The following is a 15,993-nucleotide window of genomic DNA, read 5'->3' as shown; positions in this document are numbered from 1 at the left end:
AACCACACAGGTCCTTCAAATTTAGAGCACACAGCGGCATCTGATTTGAATGAAGGCATCGCTGACCTCTCCACAGGACAATGCTTGTGACATTGTAAACTGTATCCGTTCAGGCCAGATGTGAATGTACAACTCTCTGAGCCCCCCAGCTCCTGTTGACATTGTTTAAGCCTGTTCGTTAGAGCTGGCGACGTCTTTATACTCCAAGCTCCTGCAGACCTTGCTGATTTCAAGAAAACCATTTATTTTTTCCAAGTGCATTCTCCCTTTTATTGCTGCGGTTTAGTAAGGCACATAATTGAGTCAGCACGTTGTCATTTTTGGATTGGACAACGGTTCCCTGCAACCAAAGAAAGCAGTGAAGAAAACCAAAATTATAAACCTGCTAGTGTTTCGCCCTCAAGGAACACGAAATATCGCATTAATCTAACCAACAGTGTGAAAGGCTTATATTGAAACTGGCTTTATTGAATGTGCCATAAATCCTCTGATACTGTATACCATTTTTTTATTCACTAAAGTGATGATAACAGCTGCTTTGTTTTTGTTTGTTTTTACTTTATCAAATTTGGGTGTATGCCTTCACTCATTCAAAAGGGCAAAGTGTTGAAGACATGATATACTGTTATAAAGTTTCTTTATTAATAGTCTACCTTGTCTTATTGGCACTATATCACTATATAGGACATCTTGTTAGCCCTTCCGGCTAGAATCCTAAAACACAGCTACTGTAAGTCCTTCTGCCATCCATTGTACAAAAAGAACAACAATCTTGTCTGCTGATGTAATGAGCCGTGTTCGTACTGCCATTCCGAATCATGAACCCTGGTCGGTGAGATGAGATTATAAGATTTATAACCACACCTTCAGACGAGCCTGCAGTTTGTGTGGTCGCCGGTTTTCCTGTGGGAAAAAAAATCACTTTATAGGTTTGATTTTGGTTGTACACATGACAAAACTACAACGCAATGTGACACAATTGGCACAGAGCCTCAAAAAGAGAGACCAAGTATTAGATGGGTATGGAGACTTCATACGCTTAAAGGGAGGTCCCTCCAGGACAGGCTTGAGGCATAATCCCAGAGCAGAGTTAGGACTTTCACACTACCTACTGCATGCCTGTGGTGTGGATAAACAAAGAGGACTTTAGTAGTGCTCTATCAGTATGTTAATTGTTTAAATGGGGCAGCATATTAAAGATAATCTGTTAATTAAATTATGTGACACAATCCCTTTTTTTAAGAAAAGGATTGTCATGACTGTGTGAAATAACGCTGTATATGACTTATAAGAATCAGTGAAATGTTTTTTGTAAATATATACTTTTGATTGGCAGAGATTGAATGAAGTTGCTGTTTTCAGTCGCTGGAATTGTCTTTAACACTAGCAACATTTATCATTTATAAGTATTTATCTTTTTACAGGTCAAATGGGAGGCATGTTATTAAACTAAAACACTTAGAAACATAGCAAGAAATTCCAGCAGGGTTACGCTGTGCATTTTGAATGCTGATTTAGCTACTTTATATTAGTGGCAGATCATGTAAAATCATCACGTGTAACAATTACTGGAAAATAAAGAAGTTCAGCAGCAGTTAAATTAAAGTGAAATATTCTTCTATAGTGTAAGTCCCTTTTTATTGAAGCAATAAATAATAGGCAGGGGTAGTTTTTTTCAAAAGTGAAACCATTCAGATGGCCAAATAAGTTGTTTTGTTAATGTCAGGATGATTATGATTATGAACAAAATACCATTCTTGGAACGCTAAAAGGCGCTGGTATTTGCATAATCGGGACACGGCTAATTTGTTCTATGTAATGAGCCATTTAATTTGGCATAATAAAGTGAGCTGGTCTGAAGTATTTGCTGTTCAAGTTGAACATCTGTCTCCCTTGGATGGTTGCCAATGAACTTGATCTTGACTTTCCAGTGCAGTCAGGTTGCTGTAACCCAAAATCCCATCCCAATCTCCAGTTATCCCTGGAAAGGAGGCCAAATTGTAAAGTATAATTTCATTGCAATGGAATGGCCTGGCACCTGTTTAAAGATAGCATTAAAAACAGCTCTTTGTTTATTTTCAGTATTACTAAAATTAAGGCAGACTTTTTATTTGAAGTTTTTGTATAAGTTTACCAGGAAAGATAAATGTTGTTGGATCAATCTATGCTGGTTAAGCCACCAATTTATTTTTACAGCACTAGGGAAACACACTGAATTGTATCAACCAACCATCTGTCCAGGCTGAACCCAGGATTACCCTTAAAAATAGGTTGTTAATGGGGGTGGATTCCCTGGTACTGTAAAATGGTCTAAAAAAACTCCAGTTGTGACTAAATATATACAATAAAGTGAGCCCAACTCACTTATAGATAAATAAGGTAACCCAAGTCAATACTTCAGTTTCAGCACAGAGAGAACAAGAGGGCATAAATGGAAGCTGAGTTAAAGTAAGATTAGAACAGAATGTTTCTGACTCTGTTCTATTGAAGTAGATCCCTTAGTAAGGGCAATGGTGTCCTATACAGCAGTGTGCCTAACATCCTCAGTTTGTTCCCAGACTGTTCTTATGGTGTTATCGTGGCAGGTTATATAGATACAATGTTGATGCTGCATCTGTCACCTTTTAACAACAGCTTGACAACTTCTAGTAAAATCCACACCAGGTTCTGGTAGCAAGATTATGACAGTGATTGAAAATCCAGTCATCAAAGTTTTTAAATGACTGAAATTGAAAATGTACCTTCTGAAGATTCTTAAGAGCTAAATGTTAATGCGCAAATTTTGAGCGTGCATAACGCCTGGCACCAGTAGTGCACAGAATGCACAACAATACCGTGAAATGCCCCATGTCTTTTACATAATGATATTCTAAAAGCGTGCAATATGTAATGTGATATGTGGAAAAATGAATGCATGTAACGGCCAGTGTTTACAGAACCATTTGTTTTGTTGCTCTAGTACAGTTTACTATGGTGTTTGGACTCAGCTCCATGTAAGGATCACTAAGAACATGAATGAGAATACTGTGCAGCTCAATATATTGAAAAGCATGATTCAAATATCAAACGGAAATCAAAAACAGAAGAGAAGTGTAACACTGTTTACATCTCAATCAAGAAATACTTTTAAATAAGCCATTGATATGTACCATTTAGACCAGGCATAATTTCATGTCAGATGACCGATTGAAAAAAATAATTCAATAGACTTTAGTTTAATAGTCAGAAGTTATAATCAGTAAATTAGAACCTGCAACATTCTCAGTTAATAGCCTGGGCATGGAACCTTTTATTAAAGTCATGATTGGAACATTGCTCCAGATTTGTTTTGTTTTTAAAGACCTCCACGCACTGAAAATAACATATTTCTTTTACATGCTATTAATGTAACTATAAAAAAGGTTTTAAAACATGCCAGGCGACATGTGGTGTAAATGGAATACCCAACAGTCTGCAGTGGGTTTGTAAATGAATAGCTGCAGTCTTGAGCATCCTGTTTTCCGAGAGCCAGTGGAATATTTTCATAAGCAGGAGTCGTCTGCCGTGGATCCTTGGTATTTGGGAGCAGAGGTTTGTTGTTCTCAAGCTTAGGTACCACTTCACATGCTGTCAGTGTATCTGGAGTGCAGAACAAGAGTTAGTGTGAATAATAAGCAGTATATCTTCCCAACAAGTCAGAGAGAAGACTGGTCCTTGTATAAAAGAATTGCATTACCATACATAAGAACATAAGAACATAAGAAAGTTTACAAACGAGAAGAGGCCATTCGGCCCATCTTGCTCGTTTGGTTGTTAGTAGTTTATTGATCCCAGAATCTCATCAAGCAGCTTCTTGAAGGATCCCAGGGTGACAGCTTCAACAACATTACTGGGGAGTTGGTTCCAGACCCTCATGATTCTCTGTGTAAAAAAGTGCCTCCTATTTTCTGTTCTGAATGCCCCTTTATCTAATCTCCATTTGTGACCCTTGGTCTTTGTTTCTTTTTTCAGGTCAAAAACGTCCCCTGGGTTGACATTGTCAATACCTTTTAGAATTTTGAATGCTTGAATCAGATCACTGCGTAGTCTTCTTTGTTCAAGACTGAATAGATTCAATTATTTTACCCTGTCTGCATACGACATGCCTTTTAAACCTGGGACAATTCTGGTCACTCGTCTTCTAAAGCAGCAATATCCTTTTTGTAACGAGGTGACCAGAACTGAACACAATATTCTAGATGAGGTCTTACTAATGCATTGTAAAGTTTTAATATTACTTCCCTTGATTTAAATTCAACACTTTTCACACTTTGGGCCTTTTTTATAGCTTTCCCACATTGTCTAGATGAAGACATTTCTGAGTCAACATAAACTCCTACGTCTTTTTTATAGATTCCTTCTTCAATTTCAGTATCTCCCATATGATATTTATAATGCACATTTGTTTTGCCTACGTGCAGTACCTTACACTTTTCTCTATTAAATGTAATTTGCCATGTGTCTGCCCGGTTCTGAATGCTGTCTAAATAATTTTAAATGACCTTTGCTGCTGCAACAGTGTTTGCCACTCCTCCTATTTTTGTGTCACCTGCAAATTTAACAAGTTTTCTTACTATACCAGAATCTAAATCATTAATGTAGATTAGGAATAGCAGAGGACCTAATACTGATCCCTGTGGTACAACACTGGTTACCTCGCTCCATTTTGAGGTTTCTCCTCTAATCATTACTTTCTGTTTTCTACATGTTAACCACTCCCTAATCAATGTGCATGCATTTCCTTGAATCCCTACTGCATTCAGTTTGAGAATTCATCTTTTATGTAGGACTTTGTCAAAAGCTTTCTGGAAATCTAAATAAACCATGTCATATGCTTTGCAATTATCCATTGTCGATGTTGCATCCTTAAAGTCAAGCAGGTTAGTTAGACACGATCTCCCTTTCCTAAAACCATGCTGACTGTCTCCCAGGATACTGTTACCATATATGTAATTTTCCATTTTGGATCTTATTATAGTTTCCATAAGTTTACATCTAATACAAGTCAGGCTTATTGGTCTGTAGTTACCAGGTTCGGTTTTGTCTCCCTTTTTGTGGATCGGTACTATGTTTGCAGTTCTCCAGTCTGTCGGTACAACCCCTGTGTCAGAGACTGTTGCATGATCTTGGTTAGTGGTTTGTAAATAGCTTCTTTAATTTCTTCGAGTACTGTTGGGAGGATCTCATCCGGCCCAGGGGATTTGTTTATTTTAAGAGCTCCTAGTCCCTTTAACACTTCTGCTTCTGTTATGCTAAAGTTATTTAAAACTGGATAGGAACAGGTCGACATGTGGGGCATGTTGTCCGTGGCCTCCTTTGTAAAAACCTGTGTAAAGTAATCATTTAATATATTTGCTATTTTTTTTTCTTCGTCTATGATTTTGCCATTTGTGTCTCTTAGACATTTAACCTCCTCTTTTAATGTTCTCTTGCTGTTATAATATTGGAAAAACATTTTAGAATTGGTTTTAGCCCCCTTAGCAATGTCCATTTCTATCTCTCTCTTGGCCTTTCTAACTTGCGGTTCCAAGTACTCTTTCTGTGTATTATTATTATTATTTATTTATTAGCAGACGCCCTTATCCAGGGCGACTTACAACTGTTACAAGATAACACTTTACGCCAGCTAAACAATATGGGTATTTTGCAGCCGCAAGTCACTTTGCACGTATCCTTATATTGGCCACTTAATTTGACTGATAATGCTCTGTTCTGTATGTCAACCATAGCAATTTAATAAAAGTATAACATGGGTTGTTTTTGTAAGTATAAGCTTCTAGTCCTATATGTTTAAGAAAAGTTCTTTATAAATATCTCTTTCTTTACTTTTCAGATACCTTAGTTCCGCCTATTAAGCAGAAAGCAAGGTTTAAAATTAAAGATGCCAAGTGTCATCTAAGACCTCGCAATAAGGAGAAATTAAAAGAGGCTTCAAGACCAACCTTGACAGGTGGGGTTTTTATGTTTGTTTGTTTGTTTGCTGTTTTAATTTCAAGCATGAATGTTTTGGCAGGAACCTTTAAATTCTTGGACATTTTCATCAGGGTGCTGTTTAAAGGCTGATGTTAAATTACTGATAGGATCAATGGGACTCAATAATCAAATAGCATCTTTGAAAGCAGTTAATTCTGCAGGATTCATTTCACTTCAATTGCAGTTCACTTTACCTGAACTAATATTATTTTTATTGAAATTTCAAAGAATACAATACCACTTTGTAATTGAAAAGAATACGAATGCTGAGTATTCATATGTATTTTGGTTTTAAGTAATACTGCTTTTTAAAGAAACAAACAACTTAAGAACACTTTTGAATCCTTAAAAAAATCACCTTTTTGCCACCAGTCTTTCTGGGTAGTTCTGAGTTTGAATGGTCAAAGTAAATTAAATTTTAAGCTTACTTTTGAATATATGAAAATCCTGTTTCCTGAATGGCTCGCTGGTACTCTCCAACACACACCATTTCACATCAACATACACAAAGCTGCATTGCTTATATATGTAGGCTTATAACTGAACAATATGGAAGACACTTACAGTATTTCAGAATACTGAAAGAATGTTCCATTATTAACACACTGAGAGACTTTTTGTCACAGTTTTTGTCAAAGAATTTGAAGGCATTTCTTTTTTGTACTACTACCTAATTAGTCTGGGATATTGCTGTCATAACATATATTAATGTATTTGTAAGTCACCAATTAGTTTAATTAATAAAGAACAAATGTATTAATTGTATTGTATTAATTTACTTAAATTGCTATATACAGCACCTTATAACGTTATTTCTTTTATAAGAGATTAAGAAATTCAGTATGTGTAATTAATGGGTGTTTACAGTGTAAGTTACCATTAAAGATCCTTATTCCTTGTAAGTTGTATTTTTCTGCATGACACCCACGTGTCATCTAGTGGTCAGTCAAGAGATAGTCATTGCAGATGATAACAAGATTCAGTCGTTTTCAAACCTAAAATAAGACAATAAAAAGGATAAAGCATATTGTGCCTTTGTCATTTTTACGCGATTGCTCATTGTGTGCAACTTTGGAGCTTTAGAAGAAAGCAATCTTCTACTGCACAGTACATGAAAAAAGAAACTTGTATGAATTATTTACATTTTGTTACCAACTTGGTTCCCCTCATACCTCTCCCTTTTGTATTTGCTGGCGAACATGATGTATAAATGATATTTAAAAATACAATATTGGCAATGTTGTGCAACTTAAGAAGAAATATTACTTTAAGTCCTGTAATTTGCATTAAAGGCTAATTTTCTTTTGTATTTACTACAGTATTAAAAATGTGTTAAACAGATACTTTTGTGCTTAACTGTACATTAAAAGTATCCTGATGGTATAGAATGGTACAGTATACCAAAAAATAATTGTAGGATTTAAAAGAACCAAACTCCCAACATGCTAGCTATGGCAATGCTCTTTCTTAATTAATAACACTGTCTATGTACGGCTGTACTGGTAGAGTGCTGCATGTAGCATGCTGCATGTTCTCAGACATGCAATCTAATTGCTCATTGTTGCAAAGTGGAGGAAGCAAAGCTGGTGCCTGACATTAACCTTGTACTGACCATCCAGTTGGCTGTCTTGTGCTTGCTGCTTGATTTCTATCTGTGTTTGTCTCACTCTTCTCATACAAAGGAGGTCAATTCCCTTGTACAGACAACTGCCAGGTGACTTTCGTGAACCTGAAGTGTGACTCCTCCAAGAAGAGGCGACGGGGCCGCAAGTCCCCCTCCAAAGAGGTGTCGCACATCACTGCTGAGTTCCAGGTGGAGATCAAGGAGGAGGAAGTATCAGGTCAGCACACAGCTTTTTTTTTCTCAGACTCCTGATAGAGGAGAGTGACACAGTGAGTTCATGCCCTAGTCTTTCATTTTTGAAATCTTGGGTTCAAATACAACTTAGCTCAAAATTGAATAATTGAGTTTGATGGACTCAAATTAGGTAGACAAGAAGTTCATATTACAAACCTACCTTGCAATTAATCAGAATTGGCTTATGCTATGAGAGGCTTGTATTGTAGAATTGTAAGGAAGAGGGGGAGCACAAATAGAACATCCTGAGGTCAAGATTTAGGTGTGCTGGGAGTAAAATGCAAAGAGCTCAACCACCACCATATAGACCATTGTCCGTAAGCAGTAACAGTGCAGTCTGTTTGTACCAATGTACTGTACATCTCATTTTAAAAATCAGAGCGTAGGTCCATCTTCACTTATTTAGAATCATTGGAGTGTGTCCTTATAGACAATTATATAACAGTGAAGTGCAAAAGAAATGCAATGATGCTCAAAACAAAGTGGGATAAGATGGCTTGCTGTTGTTCTGGTAAACAGGCAGCTAATGGTTAAGTGAGAACTCATTTTTACATTACTTGTGGTTAGGGGTAATGTGATCTCCCTAATTTCACCAACAGAGTCTTGCAATATTGATTGTGTCCGTAAGAGGATGGAACAGAAGCTGCAGGCGGCGATCAAGACCCTAAAGAAGTCAATCAACAAGCAGCAGTTTTACATCCACTTCTCTGGGATGGAGTACGAAGTGGCCCAGAAGCCAGCGAAGATGGCTGAGAGCCAGGAGCTGTGCAGCACGGGACAGGTCCTCCAGGACGGGAAGTGTGGTAGGTGATGGACGGAGAGAAGCACAGACTGTTCAGTGCAGTTCTGCCGCCTCTTAATCATCCATGCGTTATAATTTGCATGGCTGAGAAAGACTGTTCCTTTCCTCAGTGAGCTGCAGTGTGGGGACGTTCTACAGGGGAGAGCAGGAGCAGTGCAGCCAGTGTCCTCCAGGCTCCTTCCAAGACACTGAAGGGCAGCTGTCCTGTGAGCCTTGCCCAAGCAATGAAGTGCAGGGAATAGCTGGGGCCAGGAACGTCTCTGAATGTGGAGGTGAGATTTTCAAGGATAATTAAATATATTTACAGTCAAAACTGATTGTACCTGTTAAATGAAGTGATATTGCCAGACAGGTGGCCTCTATAGGCTGTATAGGGGGCTTTAACCTAGTAATACAAATAATTTAAGAAGGACATGTAAACAAAAAAAAAAAACATGGCTACCCTGTGTACTCCTCGACAATATAAAGACTATAATTAGATGTCGGCTTAGCCAGCTATAGTCAAAGTTACAGCATGTAGAATTACCATAGTTACAGTATATTACAGTAATGCTATAGAGATCAGCATCTAAACTCGTCCTAAGCTTAATATCTTGTGCAATTTTCATGACATTTATTTAACTTCAACAGAACCATTGTTAATTAAAGAACTGCCAGGAAAATCCTTAATCCTATAAAGTATATAATGGACAAAATTATTGGATTTGTATGAATTCCAAGATGTGCAATTCATTTGATGCATGGAAGGATTTAAACTATATGTGTGTGTGTGTGTGTGTGTGTGTGTGTGCGCGTGTGTGTATGTGTGTGTGTGTGTGTGTGTGTGAAAGACCCCTAGGCTCTACCTAAACAGAGAATTGCCCTAACTACTCCCGTTACCTCAACAAAACAAAAAGGGGAACATACAGTTCAAAATTTCAAAAGTACACAAGATAACATTGAACAAAAGTTAAAGAAAAGTGCTCAGATCTGTTTTACAAACCTTCAGCACAAACCACCTTCTTGAACATTCTCTTCTCTTCTCTTCTCTTCTCTTCTCTTCTCTTCTCTTCTCTTCTCTTCTTCTCTGCTCTTCTCTCCTCTCCGCTCCTCCTCTCCTCCTCCTCTCCTCCTCTCCTCCTCTCCTCCTCCTCTCCTCTCCTCTCCTCTCACTTCCTCCCCCTTTGTCTTCCAGCTTGCTCTTTATGTAGGCTACAGCTGGGACTGTTAAGTATCCAGATGTAGCCAATTCTTTTCCCACAACCATTTAACCAATAAACCCCATCTTTAACTCAATACTGGGCACTAGTGACCATTACATGTCTCACAGGAAAAATACATCAAAAATACTGTATAACCAGTCTTTACTATGCTGTCGACGGCGGTAGCTCCTTACCCCGTCACAATGGGTTTGTTTATAAAACAAGCAAGCTTGACTTTAACAAAAAAGATGACTTAATGAAAAATATATATCAAATATAAAAACACAAATTGTAAACATTTATTTTGTTTTATTAAATCTCAACATTTAAAATCTGCATGAAAACAATAAACTTATAAACAACAGTATATCTTATGTACTGTATTTTCTGTTCTCCAGAAACACTGTTGTTTAACAGTGACACCTAGTGGGGGAGTGTGAAACTGTAACAGACAAGTTTGCTCAGGCTTTCCTACACCATGTCAAAATCCACATCTGGATCTGTACTGACACTTGGAATGTAACACTTACGTCTTTGATTATGCCATGCAGTAAAACATGGTGATGGAGCAAATTAGTTCTTACCTCTGCTTCGTTGCTAAATGAATGTTGTAAAGCCAATGAGAAAGTTCAGTTTTCTAATGCTGTATCTTAACAGGTCAGTGCTCTCCAGGGCACTTCTCAGCGGATGGATTCCGGCCCTGTAGGCCTTGCCCTCTGGGCACATACCAGCCTGAACCTGGGCGAGTGCTGTGCTTCCCATGTGGAGGAGGCCTTATGTCCAAATATGAGAGCGCAGTTTCTTTCCAAGATTGTGAAACCAAAGGTACCAGAAAAAAAGCTTTACATTTGGTCTCATGTGAAGTACTTGGGTTTGTTTATAAAACAAGCAAGCTTGACTTAAACAAAAAGATTATAATCATTGAACCATGAATATTTTCAATGATAATAAGATCTATTTACTGTTCATGAATTAACATGGGGCCTTCTATTGATCTACTTTACTTATGTATTTGATTTATTTGCACTTTCATTTTGTAAAGACATTAACTGTGATAGAGAATGTTCCAAAACACAATTTAATAACAATATTTTGTATTTAGTACAGACATATGGTACACAAGAGTTTTTGTAAGGGCTTCAAAGCCTGTCACAATGCTTTATGTGGTTTTAATGTCTATTTCTGTAAAAAAAAAAACAAAAAAAAAAAAAAAAACAACAATGCTTTTTTGTATATTTCTATTCACAGTACACTGTTCCCCTGGTCACCATTACAACTCGACCACACACAGATGTATTAGATGTCCTATTGGAACCTACCAGCCTGAGTTTGGCCAGAACTACTGCATAACCTGCCCAGGAAATACAACTACAGATTTCGACGGCTCCACAAACGTCACGCATTGTAAAAGTGAGATAAACAGTGTCTGACATTCATGCATGCCTAATTGTATAAAATGGGGTGTGCATCATTATTGTCCTGTTGCATGTCCCTTATTTTCACTTAAAAATGGGGCATTTTCAAATCAACGTAATAGTTATGAGGTAAATCCAGGCCACTGTTTTGATTGTTGAAGTAAATTTATACAAAACATAATATTAGTATAAATTTGATAACTGCTTATCTTTACTTAACAAGTCTTGAAACCCATTTGCTTTATAGTCCAATATTTTTAAGTAAACCACAAGTAGCGACTTATAATGCTGTTCAACATTCCAGCTAACCCAAGTTCAATGTCCTCCCCACAGACCAACAGTGTGGAGGTGAGCTAGGAGATTACTCAGGCTTTATTGAGTCGCCCAACTACCCAGGAGACTACCCGTCAAACGTGGATTGCATCTGGAATATAAACCCACCCCCAAAGAGGCGTATTCTCATAGTGGTGCCAGAAATCTTTCTTCCCATCGAAGATGAGTGTGGAGATGTTCTAGTCATGAGAAAAAGTGGTAGGTTGCTTATTTTGAATGCTTTCAATTATTTCTTGTGCTGTTAAACTTGCTTTGCCACAGGTTTGTTGTAACCTGTTTATCACGGCACCAAAGTGTTTTCTGTTGGATGATATCAATATTTCAGTGTTACATGGGGGTAACATTTTAGTAGAATTAACTAAAGTTGTCATTTGACACACATGAGAGGTAGTGTTCGATTTAGCTTACAGACAAAAATCAATCTGACCTGACACTTACTGTACAGACCAGTTCTGTAAGTGATGGGACCAGTTCCTATAATGTTATAGGACGGTGAACATCTGTGTATGTGGATTATATCAGCAAGAGTAGAAGTGACGTGAATATGATCTTTTAAAAAACTATTTAAAACTCTTCTCTTTATTGTCCCTTCACAGCTTCACCTACCTCAATAACAACATATGAAACTTGCCAGACATATGAGAGGCCCATAGCGTTTACATCAAGGTCTCGCAAACTCTGGATTCAGTTTAAATCTAATGAGGGTAACAGTGGCAAGGGATTTCAAGTGCCATATGTCACTTATGATGGTAAGAATGTTTTTACTATAATCAATACTATTAACAGTCAATCAAAAGATGTACAGCAGTACTAAAAATACACTGTATTGCTATGCTTATTTTTAGTACGGTACTATTGCCTCCTAGTACAATGCTACCCCATTATAACGCGGTTGACCGGGTCCATAATTGGAGGCTGCGTTATTTGTGTTTCACCTTATAATAATGGCATTTTTGTTCCCGAAATGATTTACAATAGCCAAATTAATATTGTAGCGTACAGTGGAAAATGAAGGAAGGAGACACGCACAATTTGCAGGTACTCGAATCCACGGTTTATTGCGATGATTACTCCTGTCCTCTGTCAGACTGGGCCACACCAAAAACAACAAATAGTCTTGCACATTCACACAGCAGCTTGTCTGACTCATCTGTCAGCTCTGTCCGCGTTGATGTGGGCTTTCATGTCCCCACCTACCTGGATGTCAATCAATCCTGGCTGAGGCAAGCTTACCGCTTCCCTGCTTACACACACACACACACACACACACACACACACACACACACATACACACACACACACACACACACACACACACATACACAGGGTCTGTAGACCAGTCGTGTAACAGTATAAATCCCGGGTCGTTACAATATATACAGCATAATAGAAACTGCTATTCCACCAGTTTAAAGTTTACACCACTCTTATTTAAATGGTATATTATAATACAAATTAACACAGAGTCCAAAGACTTTTATACACACTTGTATTGTTTCGTACTTGTTTTGTAACATTAACAGTTTTTACTTTTAGAAAAAAAAAAATACAGTGCAAGCACGGGAGCTTTTTAAGTACTATATGTCCCAGTTTCAACTTAAATGGGTTTACATACGGTAATGTAAAACAACAATAAAACCCAATGTTTGCGACTCAAATTGCATTATGGGGGAAATGGGAGCCAGGACCTTACCGTGTTATAACCGATTCCGCACTATAACGAGTCGTGTTATAACAGGGTAGCACTGTAATGTGAATTTAAACAAACAAGTAATATAATTTATTAACAGTTGCTGCTTTCTTAGTAAAAATAATAAATGTCAACTATACAACTTTGAAACATCATTGTAATATTCATTGTGTGCATTTGTTTGTGTATTTTTTTTTTGGTAGAGGACTACCAGCAGTTGATAGAAGATATTGTACGTGACGGGAGGTTGTATGCTTCTGAAAATCATCAAGAAATACTAAAGGTAAGTACCTAGATCTTTTTTCTTTTTACATTTTTGATAAAATAATTTCAATTTTCACTTGCTCATAACTTTTAACAATGTTTTTGAGAATATTTATCTTTTTTTTTTTTTGTTATAGGACAAAAAATTGATTAAAGCACTTTTTGATGTACTGGCTCACCCTCAGAACTACTTCAAATACACTGCACAAGAATCTAAGGAGATGTTCCCAAGATCCTTCATTAAGCTGCTCCGGTCCAAAGTTTCCAGGTTCCTACGGCCATACAAATAGTCCCCCAGTGAAAGCTCATTCTCTACATTCCTGCTCCAAATCCCCCCATCTTTCAAACACAAAAGAAAGGAAACACTCTGCTCCAAGCTTCTTTCATTTCTTGTCTGGACATTCTTTTTTGTTGTCAAAGACTATTTATATTTTATGTGCTATAAATTGCAGAAACCAATATTATGGATGGGTTTTATTTTTTTAAAACATTTTTTTGTTTTGTTTTAGTTTTTGGTTTGTTTCTCACTAAAAGTTGTGGACCTTAAAGTGCATGTGATTCAGACAACAAATTCATCTGAGCAGTAGTAGTTACTTTCTGAATTTGAAAAATAAAATATACATCTAAGAAATTGAGAAAGACAAGCATCACGGAAACATTCCACATTGCAGAGGTTCTTCTCTGTGAAGCAAAAGAGAAGTGATTAGGCCTGGTAGATTTTTTAATAAAAGATATATATACAGTCGCAGATACAATTATTTGGGCAGTTAAAAAAGAAATTAGAAAAACCACAAAGGAAGTGATTTCTATAATTTATAATTGTTCTATTGAAAGATATAAATTAGAGATTCAGCTTTATAATAAAACAACACATTATTACATAACATGCATAAAATGAAAAATAACATGCACCCTTACATTAGTATTTTGTGTACCCTTTGCTTCCTTTACAGCTTGCAGTTTTTTTTTGTATTTTGAAACCAGTTCCTGACATCTTTCCGGAGATATTTGTGTCCATTCTTCAACACATACAGCTCTGAGTTCTGCAATCGACTTAGGTTTCCTTTTTGCAACAGCAACCTTCAAGTCAATCCACAACACCTCAATGGGATTCAAGTCTGGGGACTGAGATGGCCAATCCATAACTGTAATCTTCCTTTTTTCAGAATTCCTTTGTAGACTTTGCAGAATGCTTAGGGTCATTATCCTGCTGGAATACAAACTTCCATCCAATAAGCCTTCTAGCACTGGGTAACAAATGAGAGTGCAACATTTCTTGATCTTTTGCAGCATTCATTGATCCTTCTACAATACAAAGGTCACCAGTGCCTGAGGAAGAAAAACAAGCCCATACCATCACACAACCTCCATCATATTTAACACTGGCCATGGTGAACTTTTCTTTAAATTCTTCTCCTCTCTTCCTCCAAACATACTGTTACTTTATTGGTGAAAAAAGTGATATTTTGGATTTGTCTGACCATAAAGTTTGGTTGAAGAAATCATCAGGCTTCTTTAAGTATTCAATGGAAAACAATCTTTTTTCAGGTCAAAAAAGTCCCCTGGGTCGACATTCTCAATACCTTTTAGGATTTTGAATGTTTGAATAAAATCACCGCATACTCTTCTTTGTTCAAGACTGAATATATTCAATTCTTTTAGCCTGTCTGCATACGACATGCCTTTTAAACCCGGGATAATTCTGGTTGCTCTTCTTTGCACTCTTTCTAGATTGTTTTTGTAACGAGGTGAGCAGAACTGAACACAATATTCTAGGTGAGGTCTTATTAATGCATTGTAAAGTTTTAACATTACTTCCCTTGATTTAAATTCAACAATTCTTGTTAAGGTATCATTGAATTGTTCGCTCGTGAATTTCTTTACCATCTTCTCTCAATTCTTGTGTCAAATCTTTTGCAGTAATCCGAGGATTTTGCCGGGTTGCTCGAACGATTCTTTCTTGGTCTTTCACACCTGGAACTAGTTGCATTAGTTCCTGTTCTCCTGTGTTTGTCAATAATAGCTCACACAGTGCTTTTCTGTAAACCAAGTCTTTCTGCTATTTTTCTGGCAGTTTCTCCTTTTTCGTTTAGTTGTATCACTGCCATTTTGAGATCGTTGCTCTATGCTCTTTAGTTTTAACCATTTTTGTTGCTTTTTTGAATCACAAATTTCCAATTCATTTTTCAGCACTTGATGAGTATGTATTTATTTATTCTATAATTATCATCAGGTGTTGGTTTTCAATCATAATAATTATGTAATAATTTGTTGTTTTATTATAAAGCTGAATCTCTACTTTAATTTATATCTTTCAACAGAACAATTAGAAATTACAGAAATCACTTTCTTTGTGGTTCTTCTCATCTTTGTAAACTGCCCAAATACTTTTATCTGCGACTGTATATATATATATATATATATATATATATATATATATATATATATATATATATATA

At 36.8% G+C, this 15,993-nt stretch overlaps 1 protein-coding gene across 4 annotated transcripts in view; it reads left to right on the top strand.

The window, feature by feature from the left end:
* The window catches only part of scube1 (signal peptide, CUB domain, EGF-like 1), a 109,486-nt gene extending 95,493 nt beyond the window's left edge, over nt 1-13,993 (top strand). For 2 of the 4 annotated variants that reach the window (XM_034032277.3, XM_034032279.3), the window contains 10 exons: nt 5,852-5,968; nt 7,695-7,832; nt 8,449-8,652; nt 8,762-8,923; nt 10,490-10,657; nt 11,081-11,242; nt 11,581-11,778; nt 12,177-12,329; nt 13,474-13,553; nt 13,672-13,993. In XM_034032277.3, the coding sequence (XP_033888168.1) occupies nt 5,852-5,968; nt 7,695-7,832; nt 8,449-8,652; nt 8,762-8,923; nt 10,490-10,657; nt 11,081-11,242; nt 11,581-11,778; nt 12,177-12,329; nt 13,474-13,553; nt 13,672-13,824 (1,535 nt within the window). In that variant the 3' untranslated portion in view covers nt 13,825-13,993. Of the gene's footprint in view, nt 1-5,851; nt 5,969-7,673; nt 7,833-8,448; nt 8,653-8,761; nt 8,924-10,489; nt 10,658-11,080; nt 11,243-11,580; nt 11,779-12,176; nt 12,330-13,473; nt 13,554-13,671 lie in introns of all 4 variants that reach the window. The other 2 variants (XM_034032275.3, XM_034032278.3) reach the window with 1 other exon arrangement.
* Nucleotides 13,994-15,993: the final 2,000 nt, after the last annotated feature.

Source organism: Acipenser ruthenus, chromosome 14, assembly GCF_902713425.1.
Source record: "Acipenser ruthenus chromosome 14, fAciRut3.2 maternal haplotype, whole genome shotgun sequence".
In the NCBI taxonomy this organism is placed as follows: Eukaryota; Metazoa; Chordata; class Actinopteri; order Acipenseriformes; family Acipenseridae; genus Acipenser; species Acipenser ruthenus.
Note: the sequence above shows the minus strand (reverse complement) of the source record. Positions and strands in the feature narration are given on the sequence as shown.